Source organism: Pleurodeles waltl, chromosome 2_2 (genome assembly GCF_031143425.1).
Source record: "Pleurodeles waltl isolate 20211129_DDA chromosome 2_2, aPleWal1.hap1.20221129, whole genome shotgun sequence".
In the NCBI taxonomy this organism is placed as follows: Eukaryota; Metazoa; Chordata; class Amphibia; order Caudata; family Salamandridae; genus Pleurodeles; species Pleurodeles waltl.
In genome coordinates this window covers 1113903740-1113925690 of record NC_090439.1, presented here as the reverse complement: position 1 = coordinate 1113925690, position 21951 = coordinate 1113903740, and the positions used below count along the sequence as shown (strand labels likewise).

The 21951-nt window shown below is 49.0% G+C and overlaps 1 protein-coding gene across 3 annotated transcripts in view; it reads right to left on the bottom strand.

Annotated features, from left to right (window-relative positions):
* Window positions 1-280: 280 nt before the first annotated feature.
* The window catches only part of LOC138282896 (4-galactosyl-N-acetylglucosaminide 3-alpha-L-fucosyltransferase 9-like), a 119231-nt gene continuing 97560 nt past the window's right edge, over window positions 281-21951 (bottom strand). For 2 of the 3 annotated variants that reach the window (XM_069220905.1, XM_069220904.1), the window contains exon 2: window positions 281-2013. In XM_069220905.1, coding sequence (XP_069077006.1) covers window positions 896-2005 — 1110 coding nt within the window. In that variant the 5' untranslated portion in view covers window positions 2006-2013 and the 3' untranslated portion in view covers window positions 281-895. The remainder of the gene's footprint in view (window positions 2014-21951) is intronic. The other variant, XM_069220906.1, reaches the window with a different exon arrangement.

The following is a 21951-nucleotide window of genomic DNA, read 5'->3' as shown; positions in this document are numbered from 1 at the left end:
TCCAAACTTTTTTTAGTTTAAGAAAAACAGTTCCATTAGTAGTTGTGAAAAGATAACCCTCCCAGGGTGGTTAATTCCGAGAGTTTAAATGCTTCAGCTGCAGTGTAAGGCAGGGAGTCTCCTGTGGTGTCAAACCGAGGAAGGGGCAGAAAGCTAAACAAGCCTCCTTGCCAAGGTGCTGCTGCTTGAAAGAAATGCAAATGTGCACAACTTGTCAGTCTGCAAATGTACCAGGTGCTTGTAAGCAGGTATTGGCTTTAAGTGATGGAGGCACTTGAAGTTACTGATGACACTGCTTTATTCTTTTTGAGGGATAGTACAACAGAGTTGCCAGCTGAGCTGTGAAGTGCGTGCTTTTGAAGGACAGTTATTAAAAGAATTGCACTTTTTTATCTTAAACCTTTTTGTGCATTTTGTAACACACTATCTTATACTGTGTGTAATGGAAGTTTAAAATAATTACTTAAATATCCACTGTGTTTTCTGTCACAGACTCTGACCCCTAGCACTAAACATACACAAGTCACTATTCTCCACTGCACCAATCAGGATTCAGTTCTGTGGCTCTCTGGTTACACACAGACCTCTGCAGTGCATTAACTAATAGAGGATTAATAATCTAATAATGCATCTCCTGCTGATTATCTTAACTTGGATTTATTTTTCATTTAAATTCTCTGTTATTTTATATGTAGTTACCTGAAGGTTAAAAACTGGACAAAGTTACTGAATATTTGTTTTTTTTAAGTCACACGTTTCACTCTGCCCCCACGCTCACTGACCCCAGCCCCATTGCTTGTAGCATCACAGTTCCTATACTTTTTTAATGCACTTTGACTGCTGCCAAAGAGTCTCCTTAGACTCCAAAGGACGAGGTCTTTGAGGCGACCACTGTTCATTTGTACCATTTGGCGAGGCTCGGGATTGTCTTGTAATTCGGCTGTTGCCGTAGGGCTTGACAGGCATTACAGTAGTGTTTGGTCCAATATGTGTAAGCTATGGGCTGCAGCCTCTTGCGCCACTCAAAGTAGCGCCGGTAGTGCTCGTCATTGGCGTCCAGAAAGTGCAAGTAAGCGGCCAGCTCCTTAGCGCTTGGGAAGTCGTTGACGTGGATGAAGGCATCTGAGGGAAGGAAGAGCTCATAGTCCTCCCTGGGTGGACCGAGAACAACGGGCAACGTCCCGGAGAGCAGCGAGTTGTGCCAGAGCTTCTCAGAGATGTAGTCTTGGTTTAGAGAGTTCTCGAAGGCTAGGTAGAACTTGTACTGGGAAATAGTGGAGATGGTATTGCCTGGGGATAGTGGTCGGTTCCTACCTCCATACATATCAATGTTGAGGTGCTTCTTCAGCTGATTGTAATATGCCACCCTCACCAAGGAGGGGTCCCAGTTACTGACTGCCCAGGCCACCAGTTTGGTCTTGTTTGGGATTCTGAAGTCCTGAGGGCTGTTTGCTCTTTTTACAAAGCCATAGGGCGAGAAGATGTCTGCGTCTCTCCTATAATTCAGCGTCAGGTTGATAAGATTGTCCATGAAATGAAGGTTGGGACTGTGCCTCGGTGACTCCAGGTTGAACCAGACCCAGCGCTGGTTGTATGGCCTTGGCTCCTGGGGCAGCTGGGTTTTAGAGTGGCAGACATCACGGTGATGAAGGATCACGGCATCCGCACGGCTGTACCAGCTCCGATCCACAGTAAAGTTGCAACCAGAGATCCCATAGAGGCTTGCACACTGGTCCAGTGGGAATTTTTGTCCATAGGGCCAAGTCCAGACCAGAATGACCAGGTCCCCCTCTGTGGTACTCGTTGTGCCCCTGGTTGTTTTCTTGCTGTCACTCTCGCCTGTGTAGTACATGGTTGGCATCTCCACTTTTCTGCAGATCTTATCTACCTTTGCATTGGCGGCATATCGGAGCATGGCAAATACTGAGAAGCTGGTTAGGAATGAGATGAGGATGTAGAATATGAAGGTCTTCAAAGGTGGTGCCGTTGGTGCCTTGGACGCCATGTCAGCTGCTGGAAAGGAGAGAGAACAAATCATTGGCTGACCTTGTAGAGAGTGAACTTAGAAGAAGACATTTTATATAATATCATGTGGTAATATACTACAGCAAATTCCATCACAATGAAACATCTGAAATTAGGTCAATGGAAGAAAATATTATGAATTGCAAAATTAGTGCATTTTACAAGTGCTCCAATATATATGTAAAACAATGTTACTAAGATGTATGCCTTTACAGATGCATGACCCCTCAAACAGTGCACTCCTGCTTTTCTAAATACTCCATCATAGTGCCCTTTGAATCTGGCTGATATCAGTTCATTATACAGCACGGACTCTTTCTATGCCCATTGAAGAAGCCTCGCCTCTCTCTAACAGCACATATGACTCAGTCCAGAAAGGCAAGCATTGGACTTTCACTCAACCAGTCACCAGTCTTTGCAAACCTTGGCAAGTCTACCTGTGCCTCTGAGATTGTCTTCTTCATGTTCTGATCTGTCAGTGTTTAGATCCTTCAATCAACAAATACTTATCTACTGTTTGTACTGAAACACAACCAGACTCACAACATAACATAGAGACTGAGCAAACACCTGCATTCCCTTTAAATACTCTACTGGTGGTATGATGTGTCCCACCTCCTTGTAGATCAAACCAAGATAAAGCATAGTCATTGTGTTGCTGTAAGATATTATAAAGTAACTCCATTACCAAATTATCTGCCCAGGGCACATTTTACTATCACTCTTTCATTCTGGATTATTGCAGATTGGTGAGTAATCGTATTTCCTCAGCATTCTTCCACGCTGAAGATTCAAACTGTAGAAACTCTTTCTTGGTGACATTTTGCTAGGTAAATTCACCCTGGCAGATCCCACTAGTTTCCCTAAGAAAATAAACTCTAAAGTAACCATCACTAGAAAGTGTCTCTTTGCAGTAACTGAGCATCCTGACAGCTGGATGAAACATTCCCAATTTTTTCATGACACTTGGTAAGTCTTTTGACACTGATGTTTGAAGATGGTGAAGTGAGAACCGTGTTTTTACCCTTTCAAACTAAGGCGGTCATTATGAACATAGGCGGTCTGCACTGCCATGCCGGCAGTGGCGGAAATTACCACCACTAGTATGGCCACCAGTATGGTCTGGACTGCCATATAATGTTCATGGCATGACTGCCACAGGCGGAACTTCACCACCACCAGGCAGCCTGATGATGGCGGAGTTCCTTATCCGACAGGGCAGCGATGCAAGCAGCACTGCCCGCCAGATAAAGAACCTGTTTCCACCAGCCTTTCCCCGGCGGTGTCCCCCGCCAGGAAAAGTCTGGCGGAAGGGCGGCCCCTGCACTGCCCCGTCGCGCATGTCACTGCCCGATTTACTTTTGGAGACATTGGCAATGTCCAGGCCCATCATTCCGCTGGGCCAGCTGCCAGAAACAATGTTTCCGGCACAGCGGAGTGTTCTTTATTGGGCCGGCGGGGTCCTCAACGGGCTGGCGGTCTGTGTTTAGACCGCCAGCCTGAACACGGCGGAAATCCCACGGTGTTCATAATGAGGGCCTAAGTCTTAAAAGGTTTGTTTCAAAGTTGCTGAGTCCACAAGTTGTTAGACATATGTGATATTTTGGGGAGAAGTATTATTTTAAGAACCTGGCTCTCCCTGTGATGATCAGGAGAGGTATCACTAAGCGCCCTTTTAACGTTCATATACATCAAGTTGTTTTATGAGCCCCAAGTCTGGTCTTTTTAAATAAAATATTGCCCCCCCCTTAACTGACAAACTCATTTTCATTGCAGAGGGAGAGGCAGTGAATTTGTTGTTGCCTGGTTCCTTCTAGGACCCAGCAGACTGCAGAATGGGATGGCCAGTGCTGATTTCCAGCCTGCCTCACTGATATGCATGTGACATCACACATACATTGGAGGGGGTGGGAGGGGTTTACTCACCTCTCCCAAGTTCACCCAAGGATCACGCTTGAGTGTGGGGTCTCTGGAGGGACAGCTGCTGCCCCACAACCACCCTAGGCGAGGACTCAATCCACTTTTTGCTACTGGGGGTGGGTGGGATGTGGGAGGGAGGACAGGCTGAGTCCCCACCACAGCAGAGGCAGAAGAGATGAAGTGGGGCCTGTAAGGGGGAGCCTAGGGTTGTTCCTACGCCTTTGCCTACAGACCCCACTATCTGATTTGGGGACACACAGCTTCTTCGTCTCTCAGTGCTTATCTGTCCAAAACAAGCATTGTGAATCAAGTGAGGCATGAACACGCACTACAGAAAAAAGCCAGACACTTTTAAAAAGATTTCTTAAGGTAAGAAAAAATCCAAACAGCACAAGATTTCTTGTTAGAGCAAAGACGTGTGTGCTAGTGCCCCAGCAAGGAGTCGGATGCATTTTTGATTTTTTCTAAGTGGCACCTTGGCATGGCCTCTCATTCTCCTTTAAAAACAAATTTTTATGTACAACACATCAATCAATAAATCAATCACTAGATTTGTAGAGTGCTTCTTATCAGCCGTAAGGTATTGAGGCACTGGTTGGTCCAGTTAAATAGCTGACTAGCCAGGTCTTCAGGAACTTTCGGAGTGCTGGTAGAGATGGGGAGGTCCAGAGATACTGTTAGAAATGGGGTCTTTGGTTGACAGTCAGGTTACCCCCTGTTCAAGCAAGGACCCTCACTCTAGTTAGGATAAAAGAGAATCACCCTCAGCTAACCCCTGCTTACCCCCTTGGTAGCTTGGCAGAGCAGTAGGCTTAACCTCAGAGTGCTGGGCGTAAAGTATTTGTACCAACACACACAGTAACTTAATGAAAACACTACAAAATGACACAACACCAGTTTAGAAAAATAGGAAATATTTATCTAGACAAAACAAGACCAAAACGACAAAAATCCAACATACACAAGTCAAGTTATGATTTTTAAAAGGTTTAAAATAAAAAGAGTCTTTAGGTAGTTGTAACAACACACTAGCGCTGCTAGCGTGTAAATGTACCTGGTTTGCGTCAAAAATAACCCCGCACGGGCTGTGCGCGTCGAAAATAACCCTGCACGGTTATATGCGTCGAAAACAACTCGGCACGGCGATGCGTGTCGAAACAGCCAGCCACGCGACGGTCCGAAAGTCCCGCGGCGCAGGTTGCGATCTCTCAGCCTTCGTCAGCGATGCTGCGCGTCGTTTCTCCTGCTCCGGGCGTCGATTCTTCGGTCGCGTTTCCTGCGGCGTCGTTTCTCAGCTGCGGAACCGGCGTCGCGTCGTTTTCTCAGCCGCGATCGGATTCGCGTCGATCTTTTCTCCGCACGGCGCTCGGTGCGTGTATTTTTGTCCTTAGGCTGCCAGCCTCTCCTTTCAGGGTCCCAGGAACTGGAAGGGCACCACAGAGCAGAGTAGGGGTCTCTCCAGAGACTCCAGGTGCTGGCAGGAAGAAGTCTTTGCTATCCCTGAGACTTCAACAACAGGAGGCAAGCTCTACATCAAGCCCTTGGAGATTTCTTCTTCAAGATGGAAGGCACACAAAGTCCAGTCTTTGCCCTCTTACTCTGGCAGAAGCAGCACTGCAGGAAAGCTCCACAAAGCACAGTCACAGGCAGGGCAGCACTTGTTCCTCAGCGATCAGCTCTTCTCCAGGCAGAGGTTCCTCTTGATTCCAGAAGTGTTTCTAAAGTTTGTAAGTTTGGGTGCCCTTCTTATACCCATTTTAGTCTTTGAAGTCACCTTCCTTCAAAGGGGACTCACACCTGCTTGTGAAATCCTGCCTTGCCCAGGCAAGGCCTCAGACACACACCAGGGGGCTGGAGACAGCATTGTCAGAGGCAGGCACAGTCCTTTCAGATGAGAGTGACCACTCCACCCCTCCCTCCTAGCAGAGATGGCTAATCAGGAAATGCAGATCACACCCCAGCTCCCTTTGTGTCACTGTCTGGTGTGAGGTGAAAAACAACCCAACTGTCAAACTGACCCAGACAGGGAATCCACAAACAAGGCAGAGTCACAGAATGGTTTAAGCAAGAAAATGCTCACTTTCTAAAAGTGGCATTTCCAAACTCACAATCTCAAAATCAACTTTACTAAAAGATGCATTTTTAAATTGTGAGTTCAGGGATCCCAAACTCCACCTGTCCATCTCTTCTCTAGGGGAATCTACACTTTAATCATATTTAAAGGTAGCCCCCATATTATCCTATGAGAGAGAGACAGACCTTGCAACAGTGAAAACGAAATTGGCAGTATTTCACTGTCAGGACATATAAACCACATTACTATATGTCCCACCTTATCCATACACTGCACCCTGCCCTTGGGGCTACCTAGGGCATACCTTAGGGGTGCCTTACATGTAAGGAAAGGGAAGGTTTAGGCCTGGCAAGTGGGTACACTTGCCAAGTCGACTTTACAGTGTAAAAATACACACACAGACACTGCAGTGGCAGGTCTGAGACATGATTACAGAGCTACTTATGTGGGTGGCACAACCAGTGCTGCAGGCCCACTAGTAGCATTTGATTTACAGGCCCTGGCACCTCTAGTGCCCCTTACTAGGGACTTACTGGTAAATCAAATATGCCAATCATGGATAAACCACTTACATACAATTTAAACAGGAGAGCATATGCACTTTAGCACTGGTTAGCAGTGGTAAAGTGCTCAGAGTTGAAAAGCCAACAGCAACATGTCAGAAAAATATAGGAGGCAGGAGGCAAAAAAGTCTGGGGATGACCCTGCAAAAGCAAAAGTCCAACACGACCCCCTACCAGCCTAAAGCCAGGGGAGAACAATCAATACCTTGATGTACTTCCCTGATTGGGGCGATAGAACAGGGACCCAGGCCCACAACAGCAGGGGCATGCTCCAGTTCTACGCCTTCCTGACTCCAGTTGGATCCCTCTGTCCATACTCTCAGGGCCCACTAAGCTAACCCATGGGGAACCCTTCTCCACATCTACAGACACCATCTGTGCAACACCTAACTTTACTTTGCTCACAGATGTATTGCAATGGGCAGATAGTACCACCAGGGCCAACACAATGGTGTTGCCCACTCCACCCCTGGGGTGTGACTCTCGTCCTTCCCCCCCCAGGGGCAACTCTGTCCACCAGGACAGCAAGCCACAGTGGCCCCAGACAACTGTCAGGGATGAGAGCCCGACCTCAGGCCTCTCTAACCACTGTGACTGTGGAGAGTGGGGGGTGGTAGCCCCAGGTGCCTGGCACCCTTTGACCACTCTCTCTTCCACCAGGTCAGGGATGACAACCTGACCCTGGTCCTCCCCTCTGGGGCTCTGTACCCTCCCTGCAGAAGCGGCACCCCCAGAGTCAAAAACTGTCAGGGTGCTTGTAGAAGCAGTCCTGCACAATTCTTCCATCAGTGCAGGGATGTTAACCTGCAACTGATCCTCCAACCTGGGGTCTGTACCTTCAGGTTGGACCAGGGCCAGGGGTGAGGCTTCCCTCCCCCTGCCCTCTCTTCTGGGGTCCTGAACCACCCAACTAGGAGCGACCCCCCCAGAAGACAACATGGTAGGGGCACTGTTAGCAGTAGCCCCTTCCTCCAGGTCAGGGGGGACACCCTTAACCTGGCCTCCCAATCCAGGGTCTGTACCCACAGACTGGATCACTGCCTGGCAAACCAGGACTTCTTGGGGGGCATACCTACCCCCTACCAGGTCAGAGTTTACCCTCGGAACCTGGTCATCCAACCCAGGGTCACCACCCTGCGGTTGAACCACTGCCTGGCACACCAGGACTTCCTGGGGAGCCCACTTACCCCCCATCAGGTCAGAGTTTCCCCCCTGAACCTGATTATTCAACCCAGAGTCACCACCCTGCGGTTGAACCACTGCCTGGCACACCAGGACTTCCTTGGGAGCACACTTACCCCCCATCAGGTCAGAGTTTACCCCCTGAACCTGATCATTCAACCCAGAGTCACCACCCTGCGGTTGAACCATTGCCTGGCACACCAGGACTTCCAGGGGGGCACACTTACCCCCCTCAAGGGACACACTGTCCCGAAGGGCCACACAAGAGTCTGGCTGGCGCAGGTCTCCTGACCTCTGCCCATCTGACAGAGTCTGGATTCCCCCCAACCCAGAAATGGTCTCACCAAGGTCACTCATGGGGGGCTCTGCTCTCAGAGCTGACCCCTGACCCTCCAGGTTCTCCACTGGGGTCCGCAACCCCCTCTCAACCCTCTGTCTGGACTTCTGCACCCCCTCACTAGGAGTGGTACTGCCAGACACCAGGACTGGTGGGACGCTGGCTACAGCCGCCCCCCCAAGTTCTCCTGACACTGTGGGGTCTCCCTCAACAGATGGCCCTATGGTACAGGCTAGGCTCCCCTCCTGGTGTTCCCGCAGGGAACCCTCCAGGACCTGGGACCGGATCTCGGGCACCTTGGGCCTCAACCCATCCCCATTCCCTCTCCTCTGAGACTGGACATGGGGTCCCTCACCCATCCCACTACACTGGGACCTACCTGGGACACTACAATCCTTCCCTACCTCACCTGGTTGGGAACTACCTAGACCACTCCTCTCAGGAGCACCCCCAAATGCCTCTTCAGACTCTCTGGTACTCACCCAGAAGTCTGCCTCCATGGTAAGCTCCCTGGGGTCAGAGAACTCACACTCCACCTGGTGTTGGCATAGCTCTGGAAAATAAGGACTAGACATATGCTCTCCAGCAATTACATCACTCAGCCCCTCACATGAATTAACCAAAGTACCCTTCACCCAACCATCCAGTGACTCTGCTTTGAAAAAGCACCCCACATCACCCTCCTGAGACTGGTGAGACAGTACCTGACTGTCCCTGACACTCAACCCACACTCTTCTGGGATGTTTTCACACTCCATAACCAGGACTTCTACCTGGGGGGAACCCCTCTCCCTGTCACTCTCACCTAGAGTCAGTAGAGTGTCCCTCCCACCAGTAGGAATATGACTCCCCATGCCAGTTCCCCAATCCACCTCAGGGACCCTGTGCATCACTGGAGCTACCTCATACCCCTGAACCTCCTGGCGTGTGTTAACTCCCTCCTTCAAGTAGGGCACCACCTCTCTGGGCATGTGCACTTCTGCAGCATCACTGGATATACAATTGTTGCTGCCACCATTCCAGCTGGACTCAGCCCTCATGACTTCCAGCTCTTTCAATTTAAGCTCGTAAGCATAAATCATTTTTTTAATCTCTAAGTCCCTCCTCCTTTCTGCCAGGACTAAGGCTCTCTTCTCCTCGGCCCTCTTAAGCTCTTCCAGACTCCGGATTCGAGCTAGGAGCCTATCATCTCTTTCTGTTCCCTCCTCAGGGCCACTGCCCTCCTCTTTGGAGTAGTCCTCCTCCTCAGAGTAGTTATCCTCCTCAGACTCATTTGGTGGTGTTGCCTGACAACGTTTCAATTCATCCTGAAACAGGGCTGACTCAAGATCCTCCCTTCTGGATTCCTTGTTCACAGCCAGTCCCCTTTCCATGCAGAATGCTTTAAGCTGCCACTTTTTATACATAGATAGGTGCCAGAAATTGACTTCCATTTCTGCAAAGGCTTCACAACCAAAAACCAAAGTCCAAAAATATCATCAATACTTCCAGGAGGACATCAGAGAACAAAAAGCAGAATCACAAGACAAGTAGTATGTGGTCACGTAGTGGTCTGAGATCAAAACAGTAGTGTACACTTAATTACTGTATGTCAAGTACAAATACAAGTCCAATCCCGACCGCTGGTCACCAATGTTAGAAATGGGGTCTTTGGTTGACAGTCAGGTTACCCCCTGTTCAAGCAAGGACCCTCACTCTAGTTAGGATAAAAGAGAATCACCCTCAGCTAACCCCTGCTTACCCCCTTGGTAGCTTGGCAGAGCAGTAGGCTTAACCTCAGAGTGCTGGGCGTAAAGTATTTGTACCAACACACACAGTAACTTAATGAAAACACTACAAAATGACACAACACCAGTTTAGAAAAATAGGAAATATTTATCTAGACAAAACAAGACCAAAACGACAAAAATCCAACATACACAAGTCAAGTTATGATTTTTAAAAGGTTTAAAATAAAAAGAGTCTTTAGGTAGTTGTAACAACACACTAGCGCTGCTAGCGTGTAAATGTTCCTGGTTTGCGTCAAAAATAACCCCGCACGGGCTGTGCGCGTCGAAAATAACCCTGCACGGTTATATGCGTCGAAAACAACTCGGCACGGCGATGCGCGTCGAAACAGCCAGCCACGCGACGGTCCGAAAGTCCCGCGGCGCAGGTTGCGATCTCTCAGCCTTCGTCAGCGATGCTGCGCGTCGTTTCTCCTGCTCCGGGCGTCGATTCTTCGGTCGCGTTTCCTGCGGCGTCGTTTCTCAGCTGCGGAACCGGCGTCGCGTCGTTTTCTCAGCCGCGATCGGATTCGCGTCGATCTTTTCTCCGCACGGCGCTCGGTGCGTGTATTTTTGTCCTTAGGCTGCCAGCCTCTCCTTTCAGGGTCCCAGGAACTGGAAGGGCACCACAGAGCAGAGTAGGGGTCTCTCCAGAGACTCCAGGTGCTGGCAGGAAGAAGTCTTTGCTATCCCTGAGACTTCAACAACAGGAGGCAAGCTCTACATCAAGCCCTTGGAGATTTCTTCTTCAAGATGGAAGGCACACAAAGTCCAGTCTTTGCCCTCTTACTCTGGCAGAAGCAGCACTGCAGGAAAGCTCCACAAAGCACAGTCACAGGCAGGGCAGCACTTGTTCCTCAGCGATCAGCTCTTCTCCAGGCAGAGGTTCCTCTTGATTCCAGAAGTGCTTCTAAAGTTTGTAAGTTTGGGTGCCCTTCTTATACCCATTTTAGTCTTTGAAGTCACCTTCCTTCAAAGGGGACTCACACCTGCTTGTGAAATCCTGCCTTGCCCAGGCAAGGCCTCAGACACACACCAGGGGGCTGGAGACAGCATTGTCAGAGGCAGGCACAGTCCTTTCAGATGAGAGTGACCACTCCACCCCTCCCTCCTAGCAGAGATGGCTAATCAGGAAATGCAGATCACACCCCAGCTCCCTTTGTGTCACTGTCTGGTGTGAGGTGAAAAACAACCCAACTGTCAAACTGACCCAGACAGGGAATCCACAAACAAGGCAGAGTCACAGAATGGTTTAAGCAAGAAAATGCTCACTTTCTAAAAGTGGCATTTCCAAACTCACAATCTCAAAATCAACTTTACTAAAAGATGCATTTTTAAATTGTGAGTTCAGGGATCCCAAACTCCACCTGTCCATCTCTTCTCTAGGGGAATCTACACTTTAATCATATTTAAAGGTAGCCCCCATATTATCCTATGAGAGAGAGACAGACCTTGCAACAGTGAAAACGAAATTGGCAGTATTTCACTGTCAGGACATATAAACCACATTACTATATGTCCCACCTTATCCATACACTGCACCCTGCCCTTGGGGCTACCTAGGGCATACCTTAGGGGTGCCTTACATGTAAGGAAAGGGAAGGTTTAGGCCTGGCAAGTGGGTACACTTGCCAAGTCGACTTTACAGTGTAAAAATACACACACAGACACTGCAGTGGCAGGTCTGAGACATGATTACAGAGCTACTTATGTGGGTGGCACAACCAGTGCTGCAGGCCCACTAGTAGCATTTGATTTACAGGCCCTGGCACCTCTAGTGCCCCTTACTAGGGACTTACTGGTAAATCAAATATGCCAATCATGGATAAACCACTTACATACAATTTAAACAGGAGAGCATATGCACTTTAGCACTGGTTAGCAGTGGTAAAGTGCTCAGAGTTGAAAAGCCAACAGCAACATGTCAGAAAAATATAGGAGGCAGGAGGCAAAAAAGTCTGGGGATGACCCTGCAAAAGCAAAAGTCCAACAGATACCAATGCAGATAGCATGGTACCATCTTGTGCTCATAAACTGATTGAAACCCTACCAGCTGAACCCTCAGATCAGAACCACAGTCTGTGCCCCTGTACCTAGTATGTGCCAACACCCTCCTGCGTGGCCACCCAACACTACACAGCCTCTACAGAAAGGCATCCTACATGCACCAGCACGTATTATCCAAGACCTGCTCTGAGCCCACATTATCTTTAAGACACGCTGTATCACATGCAAGGCAGAAGACCTGCCACTGGTCTCTACCTGGCAGAGAAATCAACTGCCTCAGGTGAACAGTGCAAAACAAGAAGCCAGGACATTGTCAGGCATCAAACAAAATTCTTCAGATCCATCCATCTATGCTCATAGAATCTGGAACAGCAACCCCACCAACATAGCTGTCCCAACCTTGCTGCAGAACTGTCTCAAAGTGTTGAATTGGGATTTCGTTCCGGCACAAAACTTGTTTTGCAGGGAAAGGTAACCATAAAATATCCCAATGTAGAGGTATCTGCTTTATATTTCATTACGGAGACATCCCACAGGTGATGCATAGGTGTAATTCAACTATCTATGGTTTGTGACCCAAACCATATCTTTTAAAAAGTTAGTGTTGCACTAAAAATTTTAGCTACACTTTTTCAGCTTTGCATGTGTGCTGTACAGTACAGTGCACATACAAACTTAGAAAAATTGTAAACTATGTGTGAGAACAGTTGTTTTTATAGAACAGGTATCTTTCCATGTACAAACCAATGCTAGATAACATGCACACACGCTTGCACTAAAATGCAAGGGGGTGTGCATGATGCACAACACCACACTATCTTGGTAACCTAGGCACTGTTTTGCTCTTGCCCTTTCACACTATACAGCGCAGTGACCTTGGTCCTGCTCCGTGTGCAAAATGTGAAAATTTGTTAATTTAGCCCACTTTCTCCTACCTCACAGGTGTGTCACCAGCAGGGCTCCAGACTGCTCTACTACCTCACAGGTGTGTCACAAGCAGGGCTCCGGACTGAGCTCCTACCTCACAGGTGTGTCAAAAGCAGGGCTCCGGACTGAACTCCTACCTCAGAGGTGTGTCATAAGCAGGGCTCCGTAATAAGCTTCTACTTCACAGGTGTGTCACAAGCAGGGCTCTGGCATGCGCTACTACCCCACATGTGTCTCACAAGCAGCGCTCTAAACTGAGCTCCTACCTCATAGGTATGTCACCAGCAGGGCTCAAGACTGAGCTCCTACCTAACAGGTCTGTCACACGCAGGGCTCTTGACTGCGCTCCGACCTCACAGGTGTATCACCAGCAGGGCTCCAGACTGAGCTACCTCACAGGAGTGTCACAAGCAGTGCTCCGGAATGAGCTTCTACCTCAAAGGAGTCACACAAGCAGGGCTCTAGACTGAGCTACCTCACAGGTGTGTCACAAGCAGGGCTCTGGACTGTGCTCCTACCTCACAGGTGTGTCACAAGCAGGGATCTAGACTGCACTCTTACCTCACAGGTGTGTCAAAAGCAGGGCTTCGGACTGTTATCCTACCTCACAGGTGTTTCACCAGCAGGGCTTCGGACTACGTTCCTAATGCATAGGTATGTCACAAGCCAGGCTCTTGACTGAGCTCCTACAACACAGGTGTGTTACAAACCAGGCTCTGGACTGAGCTCCAACCTCACAGGTATGTCACAAGCAGGGCTCAAGACTGGGTTCCTCCCTCACAGGTGTGCCACCAGCAGGGCTCCAGACTGTGCTCCAACCTCACAGGTGTGTCACGAGCAGTGCTCAGGACTGAGCTTCTACCTCACAGGTGTGTCACAAGCAGAGCTCCAGACTGCGCTCCTACCTCACAGGTGTCATAAGCAGGGCTCCAGACTGCTCTCCTACATCACAGGTGTATCACAAGCAGGGCTCCAAATTGTGCATCTACTTCACAGATGGGTCACAAGGAGGGCTCCAGACTGAGCTCCTATATCACAGGTGTGTAGGAAGCAGGGCTCAAGACTGAGCTCCTACCTCACATGTGTGTCACAAGCAGGTCTTTGGACTGTCCTTCTACCTCACAGGTGTGTCACAAGCAGGGCTCCAGACTGAGCTTCTACCTTACCGGTGTGTCACATGCAAGACACCAGACTGTGTTCCTACCTCACAAGCAGGGCTCTGGACTGAACTCCTACCTCACATGTGTACCACAAGCAGGGCTCCGGACAGTGCTACTACCTCACAGGTGTACCACAAGCAGGGCTCTGGACTGCACTCTTACCTCACAGGTGTGTCAATAGCAGGGCTCCAGACTAATTCCTACCCAATAGATATGTCACAAGCCAGGCTCCCGACTGCGCTCCTATTTCACAGGTGTGTCACAAAAAGGGCTCAAGACAGAGCTCCTACCTCACAGGGGTGTCACCAGCAGGGCTCCAGACTATGTGCCTACCTCACAGGTGTTTCACAAGCAGTGCCCTAGACTCAGCTCCTTCCTCACAGGTGTATCACAAGCAGGGCTCCAGACTGAGCTCCTACCTCACAGGTGTGTCACCAGCAGGGCTCCCAACTGTGCTATTACCTCAAAGGTGTGTCACAAGCAGGGCTCCGGACTGCATTCCTACCTGACAGATGTGTCACATGCAAGACACCAGACTGTGTTCCTACCTCACAGATGTGTCACCATCAGGGCTCTGGACTGAGATCCTACCTCAGAGATGTGTCACAAGCAGGGCTTTGTACTGGTGCTCCTACCTCACAGGTGTGTCACAAGCAGAACACTGTCCTGAGCTTCTACCTCACAGGTGTGTCACAAGCAGGGCTCCAGACTGTGCTACTACCTCACAGGTGTGTCACAAGAAGGGCTCTGGACTGCATTACTACCTCATGGGTGAGTCAAAAGCAGGGCTCCAGACTGAGCTCCTACCTCACAGGTGTGTCACCAGCAGGGCTCCAGACTGAGCTCCTGTACGAGGCTGGCCTGGCTTGTAGTGGGTACCAAGGGGTACTTACACTCTGTACCAGGACCAGTTATCCCTTATTAGTGTAGAAGAGGTGTTTCTAGCAGCTTAGGCTGATAGAAGGTAGCTATGGAGAGCAGCTTAGGCTGAACTAGGAGACATGCAAAGCTCCTACTATACCACTGGTGTCATATGCACAATATCATAAGAAAACACAATACACAGATATACTAAAAATAAAGGTACTTAATTTTTACGACAATATGCCAAAAGTATCTCAGGGAGTACCCTCAGTATAGAGGATGCCAAATATAAACAAGTTATATGTACACAATACCAAAAATATGCAGTAATAGCAAAAGTAAGTAATGCAAGCAATGTAGTTACAGTAGATTGCAAGAGGAGCACATAGGTACAGGTGCAACACAAACCATATACTCTAGAAGTGGAATGCGAACCACAAATGGACCCCAAACCTATGTGAGCTTGTAGAGAGTCGCTGGGACTGTAAGAAAACAGCGAGGGTTAGAAAAATAGCCCACCCCAAGACCCTGAAAAGTAGGTGTAAAGTGCACCTATTTTCCCTAGAGAGCACAGAAGTCGTGATAGGGAAATTCTGCAAGGAAGACCAAAACCAGCAATGCAACCAAAGTGGATTTCCAGACGAGAGTACCTGTGGAACAAGGGGACCAAGTCCAAGAGTCGCGACAAAGTCGAGATTGGGCAGATGCCCAGGAAATGCCAGCTGAGGGTGCAAAGAAGCTGCCACCGGATGGTAAAAGCTGTGGTTTCTGCAAGAACGAAGAGGACTAGGAACTTCCCCTTTGGAGGATGGATGTCCCACGTCGTGAAGAAGCTTGCAGAGGTGTTCCCACGCAGAAAGACCGCAAACAAGCCTTGCTAGCTGCAAGGGTCGCCGTTAGGGTTTTTGGATGCTGCTGTGGCCCAGGAGGGACCAGGATGTCGGGACCAGGATGTCGCCACTTGCGTGAGGAGACAGAGGGGGCGCCCAGCAAGACAGGGAACCCTCACAGAAGCAGGCAGCACCCGCAGAAGTGCCGAACAGGCACTACAAAGAGGAGTGAACCGGAGCTCACCCGAAGTCACAAAAGGAGATCCCACGTCGCCGGAGGACAACTCAGGAGGTTGTGCACTGCAGGTTAGAGACCTGGCTTGGCTGTGCACAAAGGAAATCCTGGAAGAGTGCACAGGAGCTGGAGCAGCTGCAAATCACGCGATACCCAGCAATGCAGTCTTGCGTGGTGAGGCAAGGACTTACCTCCACCAAACCTGGACTGAAGAGTCACTGGACTATGAGAGTCACTTGGACAGAGTTGCTGAGTTCCAGGGACCACGCTCGTCGTGCTGGGAGGGGACCCAGAGGACCGGTGATGCAGTTCTTTTGGTGCCTGCGGTTGCAAGGGGAAGAATCCGTCGACCCACGGGAGATTTCTTCGAAGCTTTAGTGCAGAGAGGAGGCAGACTACCCCCACAGCATGCACCACCAGGAAAACAGTCGAGAAGGCGGCAGGATCAGCGTTACAGAGTTGCAGTAGTCGTCTTTGCTACTATGTTGCAGGTTTGCAGGCTTCCAGCACGGTCAGCAGTCGATTCCTTGGCAGAAGGTGAAGAGAGAGATGCAGAGGAACTCTGATGAGCTCTTGCATTCATTATCTAAAGAATTCCCCAAAGCAGAGACCCTAAATAGCCAGAAAAGAGGGTTTGGCTACCTAGGAGAGAGGATGGGCTACTAACACCTGAAGGAGCCTATCAGAAGGAGTCTCTGACGTCACCTGGTGGCACTGGCCACTCAGAGCACTCCAGTGTGCCAGCAGCACCTCTGTTTCCAAGATGGCAGAGGTCTGGAGCACACTGGAGGAGCTCTGGACACCTCCCAGGGGAGGTGCAGGTCAGGGGAGTGGTCACTCCCCTTTCCTTTGTCCAGTTTCGTGCCAGAGCAGGGCTAAGGGGTCCCCTGAACCGGTGTAGACTGGCTTATGCAGAATTGGGCACATCTGTGCCCAACACAGCATTTCCAGAGGCTGGGGGAGGCTACTCCTCCCCTGCCTTCACACCATTTTCCAAAGGGAGAGGGTGTAACACCCTCTCTCAGAGGAAGTTCTTTGTTCTGCCATCCTGGGCCAGGCCTGGCTGGACCCCAGGAGGGCAGATGCCTGTCTGAGGGGTTGGCAGCAGCAGCAGCTGCAGTGAAACCCCAGGAAGGGCAGTTTGGCAGAACCAGGGTCTGTGCTACAGACCACTGGGATCATGGGATTGTGCCAACTATGCCAGGATGGCCTAGAGGGGGCAATTCCATGATCATAGACATGTTACATGGCCATATTCGGAGTTACCATTGTGAAGCTACATATAGGTAGTGACCTATATGTAGTGCACGCGTGTAATGGTGTCCCCGCACTCACAAAGTTCAGGGAATTGGCTCTGAACAATGTGGGGGCACCTTGGCTAGTGCCAGGGTGCCCTCATACTAAGTAACTTTGCACCTAACCTTTACCAGGTAAAGGTTAGACATATAGGTGACTTATAAGTTACTTATGTGCAGTGTAAAATGGCTGTGAAATAACGTGGACGTTATTTCACTCAGGCTGCAGTGGCTGGCCTGTGTAAGAATTGTCAGAGCTCCCTATGGGTGGCAAAAGAAATGCTGCAGCCCATAGGGATCTCCTGGAACCCCAATACCCTGGGTACCTCAGTACCATATACTAGGGAATTATAAGGGGGTTCCAGTAAGCCAATGTAAATTGGTAAAAATGGTCACTAGCCTGTTAGTGACAATTTGGAAAGAAATGAGAGAGCATAACCACTGAGGTTCTGGTTAGCAGAGCCTCAGTGAGACAGTTAGTCACTACACAGGTAACACATTCAGGCACACTTATGAGCACTGGGGCCCTGGGTTACCAGGGTCCCAGTGACACATACAACTAAAACAACATATATACAGTGAAAAATGGGGGTAACATGCCAGGCAAGATGGTACTTTCCTACACAACCCCCCCCCAAACGAAGGACAATAAGACTAGCCATGACCTGATGAGGCTTCATTGTCTAAGTGGAAATATCTGGAGAGTCCATCTGCATTGGAGTGGCTACTCCCAGGTCTATGTTCCACTGTATAGTCCATTCCCTGTAGGGATATGGACCACCTCAACAATTTAGGATTTTCACCTTTCATTTGTTTTAGCCAAAGTAGAGGTTTGTGGTCTGTCTGAACAATGAAGTGAGTGCCAACCAGGTATGGCCTCAACTTCTTCAGAGCCCAGACCACAGCAAAGGCCTCCCTCTCAATTGCAGACCAACGCTTTTCTCTAGGGGTCAACCTCCTACTAATAAAAGCAACAGGTTGATCCTGGCCCTCAGAATTAAGTTGTGATAGGACTGCCCCTACTCCTAATTCAGATGCATCAGTTTGGACATAGAATTTTTTAGAGTAACAAGGGCTTTTCAGGACAGGTGCAGAGCACATGGCCTGTTTCAGCTCCTCAAAAGCTTTCTGACAGTTTGCTGTCCATAATACCTTTTTAGGCATTTTCTTGGATGTGAGGTCATTAAGAGGGGCTGCAATGGAGCCATAGTTCTTAATGAACCTCCTGTAATACCCAGTGAGGCCTAGGAAGGCTCTCACCTGAGTCTGTGTAGTAGGGGGAACCCAATCAATAATTGTTTGGATTTTCCCCTGTAGTGGTGCAATCTGTTCCTCACCAACAAGGTGTCCCAGATAAACCACCTTACCCTGCCCTATCTGGCACTTTGAAGCCTTGATAGTGAGGCCTGCCTTTTGCCGGGCCTCCAACATTTTCCATAGGTGGACCAGGTGATCATCCCAGCTGGAGCTAAAGACAGCTATATCGTCCAAATATGCTGCACTGAAAGCTTCTAGCCCTTGCAGGACTGTGTTCACCAACCTCTGAAAAGTGGCAGGTGCATTTTTTAAACCAAAAGGCATTACAGTAAACTGGTAATGTCCTCCAATGGTAGAAAATGCAGTCTTAGGTTTAGCATCTTCTGACAATTTGATCTGCCAATACCCTGCAGTCAAGTCAAAAGTGCTTAGATACTTGGCAGATGCCAGTGTATCTATGAGCTCATCTGCCCTGGGTATAGGGTGAGCATCAGTTTTGGTTACCAAGTTGAGACCTCTATAGTCTACACAAAACCGCATTTCCTTCTTTCCATCTTTGGAATGGGGTTTTGGTACCAGTACCACAGGAGAAGCCCATGGACTGTCAGAGTGCTCAACCACTCCTAGTTCTAACATTTTCTGGACCTCTTGCTTTATGCAGTCCCTGACATGGTCAGGCTGCCTATAGATCTTACTTTTGACAGGTAAACTGTCTCCAGTATCTATAGTGTGCTCACACCAAGATTGGTACCTGGCACAGTAGAGAAGAGTTCAGAGAATTGATCTAGGAGATTTATGCAATTGTCTTTCTGCTCAGCAGTAAGACAATCAGCCAAAACTACACCTTCCACAAGAGCATCTTGTTCTGTGGAAGAGAAGAGATCAGGTAGAGGATCACTGTCTTCTTCCTGTCCCTCATCAGTTGCCATGAGCAGGGTGAGATCAGCCCTGTCATAGTAGGGTTTCAGGCGGTTGACATGGAGCACCCTAAGGGGACTCCTGGCAGTGCCTAAGTCAACTAAATAGGTGACTTCTCCCTTCTTTTCAACAATTGTGTGAGGTCCACTCCATTTATCTTGGAGTGCTCTTGGGGCCACAGGCTCCAAGACCCACACTTTCTGCCCTGGTTGGTACTGAACCAAAACAGCCTTCTGATCATGCCATTGCTTCTGGAGCTCTTGGCTGGCCTGAAGGTTTTTACTGGCCTTTTTCATGTACTCAGCCATCCTTGATCTGAGGCCAAGTACATAGTCCACAATATCCTGTTTAGGAGCTTTTAAAGGTTGTTCCCAACCCTCCTTTACAAGTGTGAGTGGACCCCTAACAGGGTGTCCAAAAAGAAGTTCAAAGGGGCTGAAGCCCACTCCTTTCTGGGGTACCTCCCTGTAGGCAAAAAGGAGGCATGGTAGAAGGATATCCCATCTCCTGCGGAGTTTTTCAGGGAGACCCATAATCATGCCTTTGAGAGTTTTATTAAATCTCTCCACCAGTCCATTTGTTTGTGGATGATAGGGTGTTGTGAACTTGTACGTTACACCACACTTCTTCCACATGGCCTTTAAGTATGCAGACATGAAATTGCTTCCCCTGTCTGATACTACTTCCTTTGGGAAGCCCACCCTGGAAAATATTCCCAGGAGGGCCTTTGCCACTGCAGGTGCTGTAGTGGTCCTTAAAGGAATAGCTTCAGGATATCTTGTGGCATGGTCCACTACCACCAAGATAAATCTATTGCCTGAAGCAGTAGGAGGGTCAAGGGGGCCAACTATGTCAACCCCTACCCTTTCAAAGGGAACCCCAACCACAGGCAGTGGAATAAGGGGTGCCTTTGGGGTGCCACCTGTCTTGCCACTGGCTTGACAGGTTTCACAGGACTTACAAAATTCCTTTGTGTCCTCAGACATCCTAGGCCAATGAAACAATGGAACCAATCTGTCCCGAGTTTTCATTTGACCCAGGTGTCCAGCTAGGGGAATGTCATGTGCCAGGGTTAGGAGGAACTTTCTGTACTCCTGAGGAATCACTAATCTCCTGGCAGCTCCAGGTTTAGGATCCCTATGCTCAGTGTACAAGAGGTTGTCCTCCCAGTAAACTCTGTGAGAGTCACTGACATCCCCATTAGCCTGTTTGACAGCTTGCTGTCTGAGACCCTCTAATGTGGGACAGGTTTGCTGTGCCACACTCAGCTCCTCTCTGGCAGGCCCCCGTTCACCCAAAAGCTCAGCAGTGTCTGCTTCCAGCTCCTCTGGTGTAGGTTCTGCACAGGGAGGGAATTCTTCTTCCTCAGAAGTAGAATCCACTGTAGAGGGAGGGATAGTAGGAAGTGGTTTGCTTCTACTAGCCCTAGCTTTAGGGAGCACTTGGTCCATTGTTCCAGGATCCAAGCTTCCCTGTCCTTTTTTCTTTTTGGCCTGAGCCCTTGTCAAAGCAAAAATATGCCCTGGGATGCCCAGCATTGCTGCATGGGCCTCCAACTCCACATCTGACCAAGCTGATGTCTCCAAATCATTCCCTAATAGACAGTCTACAGGTAAATCTGAAGCTACCACAACTTTGTTTGGACCAGTAACCCCCCCCCCCCCCCAGTTGAGATTTACAACAGCCATGGGGTGGCTAAGTGTGTTGTTGTGAGCATCGGTTACTTGGTACTGGTGACCAAGTAGGTGTTGTTCAGGGTGGACCAGTTTCTCTATGACCATAGTCACACTGGCACCAGTGTCCCTGTAGGCCTGAACCTCAACACCATTTATTAGGGGTAGTTGTGTGTACTTATCCATATTAAGGGGACAAGCAACTAAGGTGGCTAAATCAATAGCCCCCTCAGAGACTAACACAGCCTCTGTGGCCTCCCTAACAAGGCCAACCCCAACTAAGTTACCAATAGTGAGCCCAGCTACTCCCTTGGATTGGCTATTAGTAGGTTTGCTCCCACCACCACTGCTATTAGTAGGGACACTAGGTGTAGCAGTAGGGGTTGTAGTGGTAGGAGGGTTGGTGCCTTTCTTTGGACAACTGGGATCTGTTGTCCAATGGCCTTTTATTTTACATAAATAGCACCATGGTTTATTTTCCTTGTTTTGATTAAAAGAGGATTTGGGCCCACCAGAGTGTTTTTGTGGACCTGATGAAGACTCATTTTTAGATTTGTCCCCACCCTTGTCAGAAGACTTACCATCCTTCTTTTTGTTGCCATCTTTGTCACCCCCTGTATGAACTTTTCTGTTCACCCTTGTTCTGACCCATTTGTCTGCCTTCTTTCCCAATTCTTGGGGAGAGGTCAGATCAGAGTCCACCAAGTACTGGTGCAACAAATCAGACACACAATTATTAAGAATATGCTCTCTCAGGATCAAGTTATACAGGCTGTCATAATCAGTAACTTTACTGCCATGTAACCACCCCTCCAAGGCCTTCACTGAATGGTCAATGAAATCAACCCAGTCTTGTGAAGACTCCTTTTTGGTCTCTCTGAACTTTATCCTGTATTGTTCAGTGGTTAAGCCATAACC